This window comes from Otolemur garnettii, unplaced genomic scaffold (genome assembly GCF_000181295.1).
Source record: "Otolemur garnettii isolate 467f Iridium unplaced genomic scaffold, OtoGar3 scaffold00002, whole genome shotgun sequence".
NCBI lineage: Eukaryota > Metazoa > Chordata > Mammalia > Primates > Galagidae > Otolemur > Otolemur garnettii.
The window spans coordinates 50,165,758-50,182,106 of NW_003852397.1; the positions used below are offsets into that span (position 1 = coordinate 50,165,758).

Consider the following 16,349-nt stretch of genomic DNA (forward strand, 5'->3'; position numbering starts at 1 on the left):
AAAAAAAAAAAAAAAAAAAACCTGTATTGATAAATGAGTTTCAAGTACGCTATCTAATCCCTTCCTATAAAACCTCCATATTATTATAATTTATTTTTTTTGCAGTTTTTGGCCAGGGCCGGGTTTGAACCTGCCACCTCCAGTATATAGGGCTGGCGGCCTACTCCTTTGAGCCACAGGTGCCACCGTGTAACTTTTTTATTTTTTTGAGACAAGAGTCTCATTTGTTACCCTCAATAGAGTGCAATGGCATCAAAGCTCACAGCAACCTCAAAAAGAGATCCTCTTGCCTCACCCTCCCTAGGAGCTGGGACTACAGCCACCCACCACTGCTACTTTTAGAGATAGGGGTCTCACTCTTGCTCAGGCTGGTCTCAAACTCCTGCGCTCAGACAATCTACCTGCCTTAGCTTCCCAAAGTGCTAGGATAATAGGCATGAGCCACCACACCTGGCCTCCACATCATTTTTAAATAAACAAGACTCCATTTCCATTGTAAGTTATTTTCCTGGGTGGAGCTGAAGATTTCATTTCAATACAAGAAAATGGATTCATGTGTATTAAAAACAGTAACAAATTGACTTTTATAAACAGAAAGAAAAAATAGTAACTTATGTTACTACTTAAAATCACACTATCAAAACTGATAGATATTACTTACTACACTAAAAATGGTGTCACTGAGGTATGCTTTGTAACAACTTTCCACAGCCATGTCACTTCATCTCAAAAGGTATTCATGGATTTTATTGAAATGCCTGGATAAAATTCATCAAGTCCATTCACTTTTAACCATAATCAATCATTTTTAAATATTGTTTTGTACATTTATACCTGTTTGTCTTATATTCAAGTCAGATACCACTGGAGGAACAGACTCAGGGGAATCTGCTGGAGTGCTAGAAATGTTGGATATAAGATAGTTTCAAGAGAATATAAACAAACATTACAATTCATGGAACTGTACGGATGTTTAAAACCTGTGCACACTACTATATATACTTCAATAATTTTTTTAGAGGCCAGGCATGGTGGCTCACATCTGTAATTCTAGCACTCTGGGAGGCCGAGGTGGGTGGATTGCCTGAGCTCATGGGTTCAAGACTAGCATAAGCAAGAGTGAGACCCCATCTCTAAAAACATAGCCAGGCACTGTGGCAGGTACCTATAGTCCCAGCTACTTGGGAGGGTGAGACAAAAGAAATCACTTGACCCCAAGAGTTGGAAGTCGCTGTCAGCTATGACACCAAGGCACTCTACCAAGGGTGACAAAGTGAGACTCTGTTTCAACAAAACAAAACAAAACTATTTTTTTTTTTAAAAAAACTGAGCTTTCTAAATTAGCATTGAGCAAATTAACAATCTGTTAAGTTTAATCTGTAGAATGTACTACTAAAACCTCTTCTAGGGCTATTGTAGGAACTGAATAAGGTAACACTATATTTAGTTTGATCCTTCACACACCATGAGCATTCAGTTTATGTCATCCTACTGTACAGCACCACTGCAGATGGCAGACTGTAACTTTCGTCAGTATGAAATATCTTTATCAGTTTAATAATAACAGTGATAAACTACAGACATCCCCCAGGCCAACAGATACACACCCTACACATTCCTTTAAACAGGGTGTATGTGTATGTTTAGGCACACATGCCTGTAACAAATTCTATTCCCAAGTAAGGGAAACTGAAATTATTTTCTTTTTTGTCTGTAGAAATAAAGTTATAGTGAATATCCTTACCCATACATTGTTTCCTCTGAGATTTTTACAACTAAACAGAGTACCAAATAAATTCTTAAGGGTCTTTCAAATTTAAAACTTAAGTATCAGATAACAGAAAGCCTATCCAAATACCAAGTATTAAAAACAAAGTGACAGTATATTGTCACTGGTGCTACAGACAGACCTTCCTACAGTAAAATCTCTTAGATTCCTACTTATGTATAAAAGTCAGAAATAAGTTTTTCTTCCACATTTCAGAATATTAATCATAAGTAAATAGTCTAAAATCTCTAGTTCTTTCCAAAAGTTCAAGGAAGTACAAATTCTATTTAATGACATAAAAATAATCATAATATAGGCTCAGCACCTGTAGCACAGTCATTACAGCGCCAGCCACATACGCTGAGGGTGGTGGGTTCAAACCCAGCCTGGGCTAGCTAAACAACTGCAACAAAAAAATAACTGAGTGTTGTGGTAGGCGCCTGTAGTCCCAGCTACTTGGGAGGCTGAGGCAAGAGAATTGCTTAAGCCCAAGAGTTTGAGGTTGCTGTGAACTGTGACGCCATGGAACTCTACCAAGGGTGACACAGTGAGACTCTGTCTCAAAAATAATAATAATAATTACAATATAATCTTAAATGAATAGATGAACAATTCCAATTTTTTTTCTAATTAGAAAATTAGCCCAAACTGCATAGTTTCCAAAGGTAAACTCTACTGCCACATCTTTTTTCCATCCTGCCCACTCTTTCTTATCACCAAAATGTAACACGCTGACATAAAATATAAACAAGATATGAGAAGATAAAATTTGACACAGTTTATTTAGCCAGACCTCATCTTATTGAAGCTTAAGTCTATTTTCAGCACTAAACTGCCTTATGTTGGAGATCCAGGTTCCTTGCCAGCTGGACTTCTGATTCATTTTCAAGTTCCATACTGAAACAACTGTCCCTAAAAATAACTGACACTCTTTCCTACTTGTTCCTCCTTTGGATTATGTCTGAAAAACTCTGTTATAAATCCTTCACAGACTTAACAAATCTATTAACTTGGCTCACAATAAAATCCCTACAGTTTTCATTGACTAAAGTTGTAAAATTTAAGAAAAAGAATCTAATTTTAAATTATTACCAGTAATCAAGGCCATAATGCCAAAACATTTATTTTGGATTTTTCTAAATTCTTGCATGTTGCAATATGACACAGACATACTAACCTTGGTTCAAGTAAGTGAGGGTTTCATCATGCAGTTTTACTGCTGGAGATGTTGCAGCACACATCACATACTGAAAAGGTGGGTGTTTAGTTTCACCATCCAGCGGAAGGCTGGAATCTTCCTGCTTGAAAATGGGCAATGCCAAAACATCACTGGAAAACAAAAAAAATTAACACTGATCTTATTTGGAGTTTAAAATATTTAAAAGCATATAAACATTTAGGGATAGTTTCTTTTAAAATTTAAGATCAGAAATTGTATATAGAATAAAAGAACTACTTACTAATGCTAATCTGATTCACCTAACGGATGGTTTTAACAACACACATTACTAGTAGAAGATTAGGCGTGGCTATGATTAAGTGTATACAATCAGCAGTAGTTAATAAACTCCATGCTACTGATAAAGTAACAGATCAGGCCGATAATATATGTGGTACTTTAAAAAATTCTTCAAAAATGTTAAACCCCAAATTATTTCTACGATAAAAAAAAGCAAGTTGAGAATGCATAGTTACCTGTTTTAAAAGAGAGGAATTATTACTGCTGCCAAAGGTAGGTCACATTGGCACAACAAAATTACAAAGAAGCATTTGATTAAAATGGTGCTTTACAAAAAGTTCCCTGCTAGGCCTGGCAAGGACAGAGAACATAAAACTTTATGCCTCCTCTAAAACAATGACTCCTTCTGAGACACTAACAGTCGCATTAGAAACAGCTGCTATTCCACCTGCCTCCACAATAATTCGGGGCATTGACTGGGAGAAAGATGCAGGGGTTTTTCTGTGTATACTCTGTCAACCCGAATTTAAATACATATGAATATGTTGAGGTTTTTTCCTGTTGTCATTAATAGCTTTATTGAGTAAAATTTACATACCATAAAAGTCACCCTTTTAAGTATTTCATATAGTCACAGGATTGTGCAACCATCACTCATCTCTAACTGAACATTGTCTCACATCAAAAAAGAAATTCTGGGCTTGGCGCCTATGCCTCAACCGGCTAAGGTGCCAGCCACATACACCTGAGCTGGTGGGTTCGAATCCAGCCCGGACCCACCAAACAACAATGACGGCTGCAACCAAAAAATAGCCGGGCATTGTGGCGGGCGCCTGTAGTCCCAGCTACTTGGGAGGTGGAGGCAGGAGAATCGCTTGAGCCCAGGAGTTGGAGGTTGAGGTGAGCTGTGATGCCACAGTTCTCTACCCAAGGCGACAGCTTGAGGCTCTGTCTCAAAAAACAAAACAAAAAAAGAAATTCTGTACCCATTCCATCCTTGGACCCACTCAGCCCCTGGCAACTAATGATACACTGTCTATCTCTATAGATTTGCCTATTCTGGACACTGAACATAAAGGTAATCATGTAACTATGTGGTCTTTATATGACTGGTTTATTTCTCCTAACATGTTTCAAGGACTATTTATGTTTTAACATGTAGCTGTATTTCTTTTTTTTTTTCTTCAATAGGGTCTCACTATGTTGTCTAGGTTATACTAGCACTCCTGGGCTCAAGTGGTCCTCCTGCCTCAGCCTCCCAAATAGCTGGGACTATAGGTGTAGGCCACCATGTCTGGCACAGCATTGCTTTTTATAACTTCTTTACATTGTATGGACATACCACATTCGGCATCCATTCACCAAGTGATGAACATTTGGTTTTTTTCCATTTTTTGGCTATTATGAATCATGGTATGTGAGCACTTTCATATATTTTTGTGTACACATGATTTCAATTCTCTAGGATATATATATACCTGTAAGTGGAATTACTGGGCCATATGATAACTCTGTTTAACTTTTTGAGAAATTGCCAAACTTTTCCAAAATGCCTACACCATTTTACATACTTATTAATGTACAGAGGGTGATTATTTTTGAGATAATTCCATGAGATGTACATTTATGTCTTGTTAGCTCTTCTATACATTCTTTATTCATTCTTCAATAAAAAGTAAAATAACAGTAATAACAACAAAATATCCAAATGAATAAATACTATTTTAACAGCAATAACGGAAACTTGACTGAATTGACCATTTTTACCTTTTTCTTTTTTTGAAAGTCTCACTCTGTCACCCTGAGTAGAGTGCCATGGTGTTATCATAGCTCAGAGCAACTTCTAACTCTTAGGTACAAGTGATCCTCTTGCCTCAGTTTTTCTATTATTAGTAGAGATGAGATCTTGCTCTTGCCCAGGCTGGTCTCAAACTTCAAAGCTCAAGGAATACACCCACCTCGGCCTCCCAGAGTGCTAGGATTCACTTTTATTTCCCTACAAGCTGTTGGCTAACTCAGACATTTGGTAGCCCACTCTAATTAAATTCAATTCAAAAGCAGAATGTATTGACTCAGTCTTAAGACAAATAAAGAAATGTGGAAACAAATAAAATGGGAGGGAAACGCTGGGAAGGAACAGTCTCCTACCTGCATTCCCACCTCACCACATGTATTTCTTTTAAAGCTCATTTTCAAAGACACTAAATTATCTACTACTTCTCCTCATTCTCTTTTATTTATACCTAGGAACCATCAAAACACTCCTAAGTACAAAAGAATAACCAAGGTCTGCAATGGTATCTACCCTCCAAGAATCCTCCACACCCTGTAGTTTTATCTCCTGTAAGTTCCTGCCTTCGGGACAGAGGTAAAAACTTTTCCTGAGACCTCAACAATCAGATCAGTTCTCTTTATAAACAAGTCACAATAGTCAAGGCCCAAGGATAGATGAAAATAGTGTGTATTTCTTTCTTTTTTTTTTTTTTGTTAAGAGAGAAAGTCTCCCTCTGTTACCTAGGCCAGAGTTCAGTGGTACAATGATAGCACACTGTAACTTTGTGACTCAAGGGATCCTCCTATCTCAGCTTCCTAAGTAGCTGGGACTACAGGTGCATACTACCCATGCCGGATTTCTTAAATGTTTTGTAGAGACAGGATCTCACTGTGCTGCCCAGTCTGGTCTCAAATTCCTGGCTGCAAGCAACCTGCTTGCTTTAGCCTCCCAAAGTGCTGAGATTACAGGCATAAACCACCACATCTGGCTAAAAAAATATACAGTATATTCTTATGCCATACTTATGTAAGCATTTAAATCCCTCTTGGTGAGAAAGGAAAGAGTGAAATGAGAACTCTGACTCAGAAGCATTAGTTAATTATATTGAAAAATAACATGAGGAGTAATTTTAAAGACTTTAATGCTAATTGCTTGGGTTGATCATTAGATATAGGTCATCAAAATAAGACATAAATAGGACTGCATGAAAATAGCTATTTATAAATTGTCACATACAGATGATAAAATTGTACATGCTTCAGGCCCTAGAAGACAATTCCCTTTTTATTCACTTATAGCCTCAATGATCCACGCAGAAAAAAATACTGTTTATAGCAGGTGCTGAATGACCCTTGAACAAGCTTAACATATAAACACCTAAAATCACTTGCCCTTGAATTCCCAATTTTTTACTTAATTAGAAAGAAAATGCATTCCAATCAACATGGCAACCAATGATTCTTTTCAAACAGAAGTCAGATCATTTAATTTCTCTGAAATTAGCTCACTCCATCAGCTCACTTTCAACCAAGGTCCTTATAAACTCCTACAAGGCCCTACCTAACGTGCTCCTCACCCCCTCTCTCCACCTGCCCCAGCCATACTAGCCTCCCTTCATGCCTTTTCCAGGGCCTTGCCAGTGGCTCTTCTAATGGATATCATTTTATTCCATGTTGCCTTCTCAGAAGGACTTGACACTGCAGTTCTCACATCCACACTCCCAATTTCCTTTACCCTCCACATATGTACCCTCTACATACAGCTCTCACCATTTTCCAACAATAGACATGACTTAAGCTGGTATGCCCCATAAATATATAAGTCCCAAACTTGTTTCTTCACTGATTGACCTCAGCATCTAACACAAAGAAGTCCAAACATTTGCTAAATCAATTAGCTAACTTTAGCATTAATTATAAACTGAAGCCATGCACAGTGGCTCACACCACTAATCTGAGCACTCTGGGAGGCCAAGGAGGAAGGATCACTTGAAGCCAGGAGTTTGAGACCAGCCTGGCAACATGGCAAGACCGTCTCTATAAATAAAATCTTTTAAAAAGTAGCCAGGCATGGTGGTGCATGACTACAGTACTAGCTACTTGGGAGGCTAAGATGGGACGATCACTTGAGCCCAGGAGCTGGAGGCTGCAGTGAGCTATGATAGCACCACTGCACTTCAGCATGGATAACAGAGCAAGATCTTACCTCTTTAAAAAAAAAAAAATCAATTATTACTACAATGGAAAACTACATTTCCAGACATTTTAAGATCATAATTTCTATGCAGAACCATAAGAAAGTCCTAATATCCAATGGTATTTGTAATCCTATAAACAGAAACAGACTTTTGAGCATTAAAGACAGATTCTTAAATTGAACTAAAGTAGGACATTTCTGAATAAAAAACTTAACAGAAAGCTACAATAGTCTTGCCTTGTATTTTTAAACTCAGTCTCAAAATCATGAAACCAAATGGTACATTTTATAAGGCAAAACTGAAAGAATACAGGTTGGCAAATTTTATCATAGGTTAACACCCAAAATTAGGATGCTATAGGCTTGGCACCCGTAGTTCAGTGGTTAGGGCGCCGGCCACATAAACCGGGGATGGCAGGTTCAAACTTAGCCCAGGCCTGCAGTTTTAGCAACTGGGAGGCTGAGGCAAGAGAATCGCTTAAGCCCCAGAGTTTGAGGTTGCTGTGAGCTGTGACACCACAGTGCTCTACCGAGGGCAACATAGTGAGACTCCGTCTCAAAAAAAAATTAGGATGCTATAGAAGACTTGGAAATCACAAAAAACTATTACTATTAGGACATCTAAAAATCCGGCACTGTAAGCTGCCTTCAGGGAGGACAAATGAATGACTGGGAGACACTAGTGTGAGGGGGAGGCTTTTAAATTTAACTATACTATTTATTAGTTTTCAAAAGCAGTTAAAATTTGTATTTCTCTTAATGAAAGATAGCCAAAACATATTTGGAAGCTAAATGAAAATCTAAAGGATTTGGCTCGGCGCCTGTGGCTCAAGTGGCTAAGGCGCCAGCCATATACACCTAAGGTGGCGGGTTCGAATCCCCAGCCTGGGCCCACCAAACAACAATAATGGCTGCAACCAAAAAATAGCCGGGCGTTGTGGCGGGCGCCTGTGGTCCCAGCTACCTGGGAGGCTGAGGCAGGAGACTCGCTTGAGCCCAGGAGTTGGAGATTGCTGTGAGCAGTGAAGCCATAGCACTCTACCCAAGGGGACAGCTTGAGGCTCTGTCTAAAAAAAAAAAAAAAATCTAAAGGGTTTATGAGGCAGGAAAGAAACCAAGATGGAAATAACATAGAAAACTGAGTAAATGTTTAGTAATGGCTAATTAGTAAAGGCTAATTTAGGTCAAACTACCCCACTCTACTTCCACTGAGAACAAGAAATAAACAAAGCTGCATTACACATATATTCATAAAGGCACTGAAGAGCTGACAAGATAGTGAACCACAAAGCTATGTTGTGGGTCTAAGATACCCCTGTCCACATTAAACTGGATGGATACACCTCGCTGCTCAGGGTTAAGGGTGAAGAGAAAGCATTTCCATGGGCTTCCAGCACTAGATAGCGTCTCAAGAGTAGTCCAGGGAACCAATGACAGGTAGGGCTCCCAGGGGTTTGACAAGTAAATGAAAAGCCTAAGGACATCAAATCATTCTAAGTCATTGTGAAATGCCAATACCCAAAAATAACCAGGCGTAAAAGGACAGACAAGACTCTAGCAGCAAAAACCAATAGGAAAACAACAGATGGCATATATCCAATTCCACATTCTGTCTATTGGTATTCAGCTCTTTTCTGCCTCAGTTACAGAGCACTGACGGCCTGAAAACTCCATAAAGAAGACTTCTTGCTAACTAGAGTCTTACTAGTTACTGCTCCAAAGGAAAGCACTGGTGGGAAATTACAAGAATGGGAAAAGAAAAAGCCAGACACAAAGGCAGGTAGCTGCACAGACTGTGGTTGCTGGAAATTTCAGGGAATTAGCAGCCGTGCCTCCTCCCCAAAATCCTTGCAGTGTGTTACACATCAGGTATACATCAGGTACATGCCCCTCCCTCTCCCAAACCCTCCCTCCCTTTGTAATCAAATAATTTACTTAATCCCTCTATTTAATCCCTCTTTGCTTGAAACATCAAATGATTTCTACTTTCCTGACTGGGTACAAATCAGACTTCAGATGCTGGAATTATCAGATCCATATTATAAAATTATGCTTACTGTTTAAAGAAATAAAAGACAATGCTGGATGCAGTGGCTCATGCCTGTAATTATAGCACTCTGGGAGATTGAGGTAGGCAGATTGCTTGAGCTCAGGAGCAAGAGACCAGCCTAAGAAAGAGCGAGACCCCCGTCTCTGCTAAAAATAGAAAAATTAGCCCACCATATGGCAGGCACCAGCAATCAAGGAGCTGAGGTAGGAGGATCACTTGAGCCCAGGCATTTGAGGTTGCTGTGAACTAGGCTGGCCTATGGCATCCTAGCCTAGGCAAAAGAGTGAGATTCTGACAAAAATACATACATACATACATAAACAGCCTGAGAAGTTCTACAAGGAAAAGGAACCTTTAAGAGACAACATAACTGAGAAAGAACAAAGAGAACTGTGAAATAAAACCGTCAACATTAAGCAGTTCAAAAGTGAAGACCAACTTAGGAAACTAGATACAGGTAGGCAGAAAGAAGTTATCCAGAAGGCAGCACAGAGAGGGAAACGTGGAAGAGAAGTTAAGAAAAGACAGAACGGGCTCAGAACCCATAGCTCAGTGAGTAGGGTGCTGGCCACATACACCGAGGTTGGCGGGTTCAAACCTGGCCTAGGCCTGCTACACCACAATGACAACTGCAACCAAAAAACAGCCGAGTATTGGTTCCTATAGTCCAGCTACTAGGGAGGCTGAGGCAAGAGAACCGCTTAAGCCCCAGAGTTTGAGGTTTCTGTGAGTTGTGATGCCACAGCACTCTACAGAGGGTGACATAGTGAGATTCTGTCTCAAAAAAAAGACAGAATGATATTTTACATTGAAGTCCCAGAAGAAGAAAAGATTGGAGAGGCAATCTCTTTGAAGAAATAGAGATGGAGCAAATTCCAGAACTAATACAATATACCAATCTACTGATTTAAGAAGTCCAAATCAGCTAACTAAGTAAAAAGAAATCCATATCTGGATACATGCTAGAAAAACTCATTAGACAATACAGTATGTAGAAATTCAGTTTTCCCAGTAAAGTATTCCAAGAGAATCAACTGAAAATAGGCAGGGAAGGAAGAGTTGTCAGTCTGAGGAGAGGAGTCACTTAGCCCTCTAGCAGGGAAGGGGAGGAGATGAAGATATCATGGTGTAATTACTGAGCAGGAAAAAAGCTATACTTGACAGTGGAAGTAAAAAGCTATACTTGACCAACCACAAGACACTGAAAATCAGAACATTCTCATGTCCACTAAACAAATCACACGTGTGGTCAAACATCTACTCATCAAAAAAAAGTTAAAGGGTGGCGGCTGTGGCTCAGTGAGGGCACGGGCTCCATACACCAAGGGTGGCAGGTTCGAACCCAGCCCCGGCCAAACTGCAACAAAAAAATATTCAGGTGTTGTGGCGGGCGCCTGTAGTCCCAGCTACTCAGGAGGCTGAGGCAAGACAATCGCCTAAGCCCAAGGGCTGGAGGTTGCTGTGAGCTGTGATGCCACAGCACTCTACCAAGGGCAACAAAGTGAGACTCTGTCTCTTTAAAAAAAAAAAGTTAAAATCACCAAATCCAAGCTGTTATCCAGGTGAGCTTTATAGAACCTTGAAAAAACACTTAGCTCATACAAAACATTTTAGCTCATAAAACATTTCTAACTTACTTGAAATTAATTTAGCCTTGATTTTTAAAAAATGGACATACAGAAAATTAAGGACCAATTTCATCAAGGAATAGAGATAACCTATTTGTGAAACTTTGGCCAGGAGCAATGGCTCACTCCTGTAATCCCAGCACTCTGGGAAGTTAAGGTGGGCAGGACTGCTTGAGCTCAGGAGTTCAAGACCAGCAGGAACAAGACCCGTCTTTAAAAAATAGCAGGGTTTCAGGGTGGATGCCTGTAGTCCCAGGTACTTGGGAGGCTGAGGCAAGAGGACAGGATGAGCCCAAGAATTTGAGGTTGCTGTGAACTGTGACACCATGGGACTCTATCCAGGCCAACAAAGTGAGACTGTCTCAAAAAAAAGAGAAAGAAACAAACTTTGGACACATTCTCTCTAAAATTAATTAAGACTAAAAACTCAAGTTTTTAGTGCTCTGAACAACCCTGCACTGAAGCCCTAGCCACCCTACAAAGGCAAAACAAAAAACAATTCATTCTAGTATAACAGGATACAAAAAGTACACTGGTAGTTTGATTCTATAACAGCAACTAAACTTTTTATGAAACTACCATTTGTCAAGTGTTGGTGTAATGTTAAGAATATCCACAATTATCTAAAAGGGTTAGTGATATGACTTTTTTTTCCAGCCACTTGCATGAGGCTGAGTTTCATTATACATCAACAAAACAATATATTCCAATAGAAGATGTGAGAATCCATCTATCTTTTGCTAAGTCAGACATATAAGAGATTTGTAAAACACACAAAACCTACTCTTCTTGCTAGGTTTTCTGTTTTGGAAAAAAATATTTTAATTAAAAAACTATGGTAATACACAATGGTGTCCAATTATTTTAAATACTTTAAAATGTCTCAATACTTTCATTATGAGATGACTACAAAATATGCTGCATCCTATTCGATTCAGATGGATGACAGAGTAATCCCTAAACAAACAACACAATGGTCCTACTCTACCCAAAATCACTGCTAAAATGAGAGAGGTCCTCTCAAGGCCAAATAGCATCACTAGTATATCTAATCTTTAGCGTCCAAAAAAAGTTACATGTTTAGACCACTACACATCAGAAGTGTCACAATCACAGGAGAGACAGAAATAACTGTCACAGTAGACAAAAACTAACGAGATCTTGGATTAGAAAAGGGAGAACAGGAGGAAAACTGTGAAATCCAAATAAAAGTTTGTTCTTTAGAGAACAGTAGTGCTCCACAGCTAATTTCCAGATTTTGAAAATTGTACTCTACTGACATAAGAAAAGCTGAGTGAAGGCTATCATGTGAGCACTCTATACTATTTCTATAACATAAAACTTCCAAATGAAAAGCATTTTTTAAATTAAAATGTTCATCTAGTAATACATGAATAAAAACTAGCTTTGTCATAGTTTATCAAGGCAACATTTTCAAAATCTTCCAAAAACTGAGTTAAAAATTTACAAAAAGACCAAATGCTAACAATTTTATCCCCATGTATTAGATCTATCCCAAAGGAAGTGTCACAGAGCTTCTTCTAAATTCAGTCACAGAACCCACAGCAAGAAAATGAAGCATCAGACAGCATTCCACCAACAGCAAATGTTTACGTGTATCCTGCCAAGTCAACAGTGCTGCTGCAATGAAACATATCAGGTTAGGGTTTTTTGTTTATTTATTTATTTATTTATTGAAAGAGAGAGTCTCCCTCTCTTGCCCAGGATTTGAGTCCCATGGCTCATCATAGCTCACAGCAACCTCAAATTCCTGCCACGGCACCCGGCTAATTATTTTTATTTCTATTTTTTGGTAGAGACAGAGGTCTCACTCTTGCTCAGGCTGGTTTTGCACTCCTGAGCTCAAGTAATCCATCAATCTCAGCATCCCAGAGCACTAGGATTACTGGCGTGGGCAAAAGCACGTGGCTCACATATCAAGTTTATGATACTATATCCATAATTGTCAAGCTTTAAGCATCCCCAATAAACTATGCTGAACTTTGGGGTGAGAGGTAGGAGGTGGAAAACCATCCTAAATTTTAATAACTTAACACAATAAAGATCTATGGACAAACAATAGAATTGTGTAAATTAACTGAGATATTTTTAGTATACATAAAAATAACTTCTCAAACCCAACATTTCAATGCTCATCAAATCCCTTTCCATGGCAATCAAAGTCCATTACTGTATAAGAGTCCATCAGTTAGAGCAGAGACCAAATTATGGATCAACAGCCAAATCCAGCCAGCCTGTCTTTATATGAATGGCTTTACATTTCTTAAAGGGGTTATAAAAAAGGAAAAAAAAGTGACAGTCTATACTGCCCACAAAGCCTAAAATATTTACTACCTCTTTACAGAAAAGATTCAATGACCCCTGCATAAGGAAATAAATTTAAAAACTAATGTGGATGCTATAATCTGAAATAAGTATTTTAGAATCAGTAATTTACTAAATTCTTTCCTGTGCTACAGACAAGATTAAATACAGAAAAAGATTTTTTAAACCTGTAAATGAGAAGTTTTATAGAAATGATTACTAATTCTGAAAGTATTCTCAAGTACCACTCATAATTTATTTATTTATTTTTCTATTTTTTTGAGACAGAGCCTCAAGCTGTTGCCCTGGGTAGAGTGCCATGCTGTCATAGCTCACAGCAACTTCCAACTCCTGGACTTAAGCAATTCTCTCGCCTCAGCCTCCCAAGTAGCTGGGACTACAGGTTCCCGCCACAATGCCCGGCTATTTTTTGGTTGTAATTGTCACTGTTGTTTGACAAGCCTGGGCTGGATTCAAACCCCCACCAGCTCTGGTGTACGTAGCTGGCGCCTTAGCCACCTGAGCTACAGGCACAGAGCCTCATAATTTATTTTTAAAATTTCACTGATCCTCCAATTTCTGTGATCCTCAACTTCAGAGTTAAGTCCCAATAAACTCATTATAAGTTGAAAATACATCCAACACACCTAACCTATATCACAGCTTAGCCCAGCCTACCATAGACATGCTCAAAATGCATTAGCCTATAGCTCAGCAGTTGTCAACCTGTGGGTCTCAAACCTTTTGGGGGTCAATAACCCTTTCACAGGGGTTGCCTAAGACCATCCTGCATATCAGATATTTACATTATGATTCATAACAGTAGCAAAACTACAGTTATGAAGAAGCAAGGAAAATAGTTTTATGGTTGGGGGTCACCACAACATGAGGAGCTATATTAAAGGGTTGCGGCATTAGGAAGGTTGAGAACCACTGCAATAGCTGGTCGAAATCATTTGGCAACACAATAAAGTATAGAGTATTGATGATGGCTGACTGAGCTCCATGGCTAGCTGCTACTGCCCAACATCATGTGAAAGTATCATACTGCATACCACTGGCCTAGGAAAAGACCAAAATTAGGAATACAAAGTATGGTTTCTTATAAGTGTGTTTCTACTGAATACATGTTGCTTTCATAAGATGGTAAGAGACCATCTATATTTCTAAGATATATGTCACCTACTCAGGGACATTCTGTTTTATCAGGAGACAAAAAAAAAAATCATCAGCTATTAACAGCTACATAATAAACCTTATTCTTACTAATCTTTTGCTAACTCAGCATTAATCTAAGTCAAAATTTTCCTGTTACCTCAGGGTCTGTATCCTGACTTTAATTTACTCTTTAATTTTTAAGCTGAGAGATAACACTGTATGCATTTATCAACATGATGTTTTGATATATATACACACTGTAGGATAATCAAATACAACAAATGCATTACATCACATCACAGTTACTACTGTGGTGAAAGCACTTAACATCCACTCTCAGCATCTTTCAAGAATAAATTGTTGTTATCTAGTCACCTTGCTATACAGACTCTTTAAATAGACTGACATTTTAACTTTTTGATCCATATAGGAAATGTCTTCAACTCAAAGCAGTTTCAATTTAGCAAGTTATTTGTAAACTATGGATTATGTAGCTGTATCTCCCATTTCAAAATAAAGTAGATTTTTTGTTTCAAAAAGATTTATAACATAAATCTTTTTTTAAATCTTCTCTATACATATACATGTGTTTATTTGGTTTCCACTTTTTACCTTCACAAAATTAAAAAGGCTTAAAATTTAATAACAGTAATAATGTTTAAGATAAGGACTAGAAACAAAAACCTCATAAAGAACAAACGAAGATAAATACGTTCAGAAAAGAAATCAGATGACTGCTGCAACAAAATATTGAGCAATAATAATAATAATAATAATAATGCTTGGGCGGCCCACGTGGCTCAGTGGGTAGGACGTTCAAACCTGGCCCCGGCCAAACTGCAACAAAAAAATAACCGGGCCCTGTAGTGCCAGCGGGCGCCTGTAGTCCCAGCTACTCAGGAGGCTGAGGCACAAGAACTGCCTAAGCCCAGGAGTTGGAGGTTGCTGTGATGCCACGGCACTGTAATGAGGGTGATAAAGTGAAACTCTGTCTCAAAAAAATTTTTTAAAAAATTTTAAAAAAGTAACATTCACATTGTCAAATAAGATTATGTCTATCATGGAATGCTTTGACTCTGAGGTTCAGTATAGAGTCACCAGTTAACTTCTTATTTTTTTTCCAAAGTCTCAAAAAAATAGACAACTAATATTTATAAATAAAAATAAAAGATAATTTCAAAAAACAGATCATGCCAAATCCTATTGAAAATAGAAAAAGAAGAAATACTTCAAAGTCACTCTACTTCATCTGGATACACCTGATATTAAAATTGGAAAAAAAATATTATTATAATAAGAAATTACAAACATATTTCACTTATAAATGAGGATGCAATATCCTAAACAACATATTAACAAGTTGAATTAAAAATTAATGTTTAAGTAATGTACTTTGGTCAAAATTAAATCCAATTTATGTGAGAATTAGTCACTATTTTCTTTTCTTTTTTTAATACTCATATCAAATCTTTAATAAAATCATATTAAAGATTTATAACAACATAAATCTTTAACATAATCATAAATTTGTTAAGTGTAACAAATAGGGCTTAGACATGACCTTTATAAGATAATATAAAAGTTTTCTTAGGGTAGGGTCCGTAGCTCAGTAGGTAGGGTGCTGGCCACATATATCCAGGGTGGGGGGTTCAAACCAAGCCAGGCCATTTAAACAACAATGACAACTACAACAACAACAACAACAACAAATAGCCAGCACTGTGGCTGGTGCCTGTAGTCCCAGCTACCTGGGAGGATAAGGCAAGAGAATTGCGTAAGCCCAGGAGTTTCAGGTTACTGTGAGCTATGATGCCACAGCACTCTACGGTGGGCAACACAGTGAAACTCTGTTTTTAAAAAAAAATTTTTTTTAGGAGTCAGCTAAAGGCTGGGCATGGTAGCTCAAGCCTACAATCCTACCATTCTGGGAGGCTGAGGTGGGAAGATCCCTTAAGGTCAGGAGTTCAAGGCCAGCTTGAACAAGTGTGAGA

At 38.3% G+C, this 16,349-nt stretch overlaps 1 protein-coding gene across 2 annotated transcripts in view; it reads right to left on the bottom strand.

Moving 5' to 3' along the window:
* Nucleotides 1–16,349, bottom strand: part of UBP1 (upstream binding protein 1) — a 61,153-nt gene that overhangs the window by 39,987 nt on the left and 4,817 nt on the right. For both annotated transcript variants that reach the window (XM_023513908.1, XM_023513907.1), the window contains exon 2: nt 2,946–3,097. In XM_023513908.1, coding sequence (XP_023369676.1) covers nt 2,946–3,097 — 152 coding nt within the window. The remainder of the gene's footprint in view (nt 1–2,945; nt 3,098–16,349) is intronic.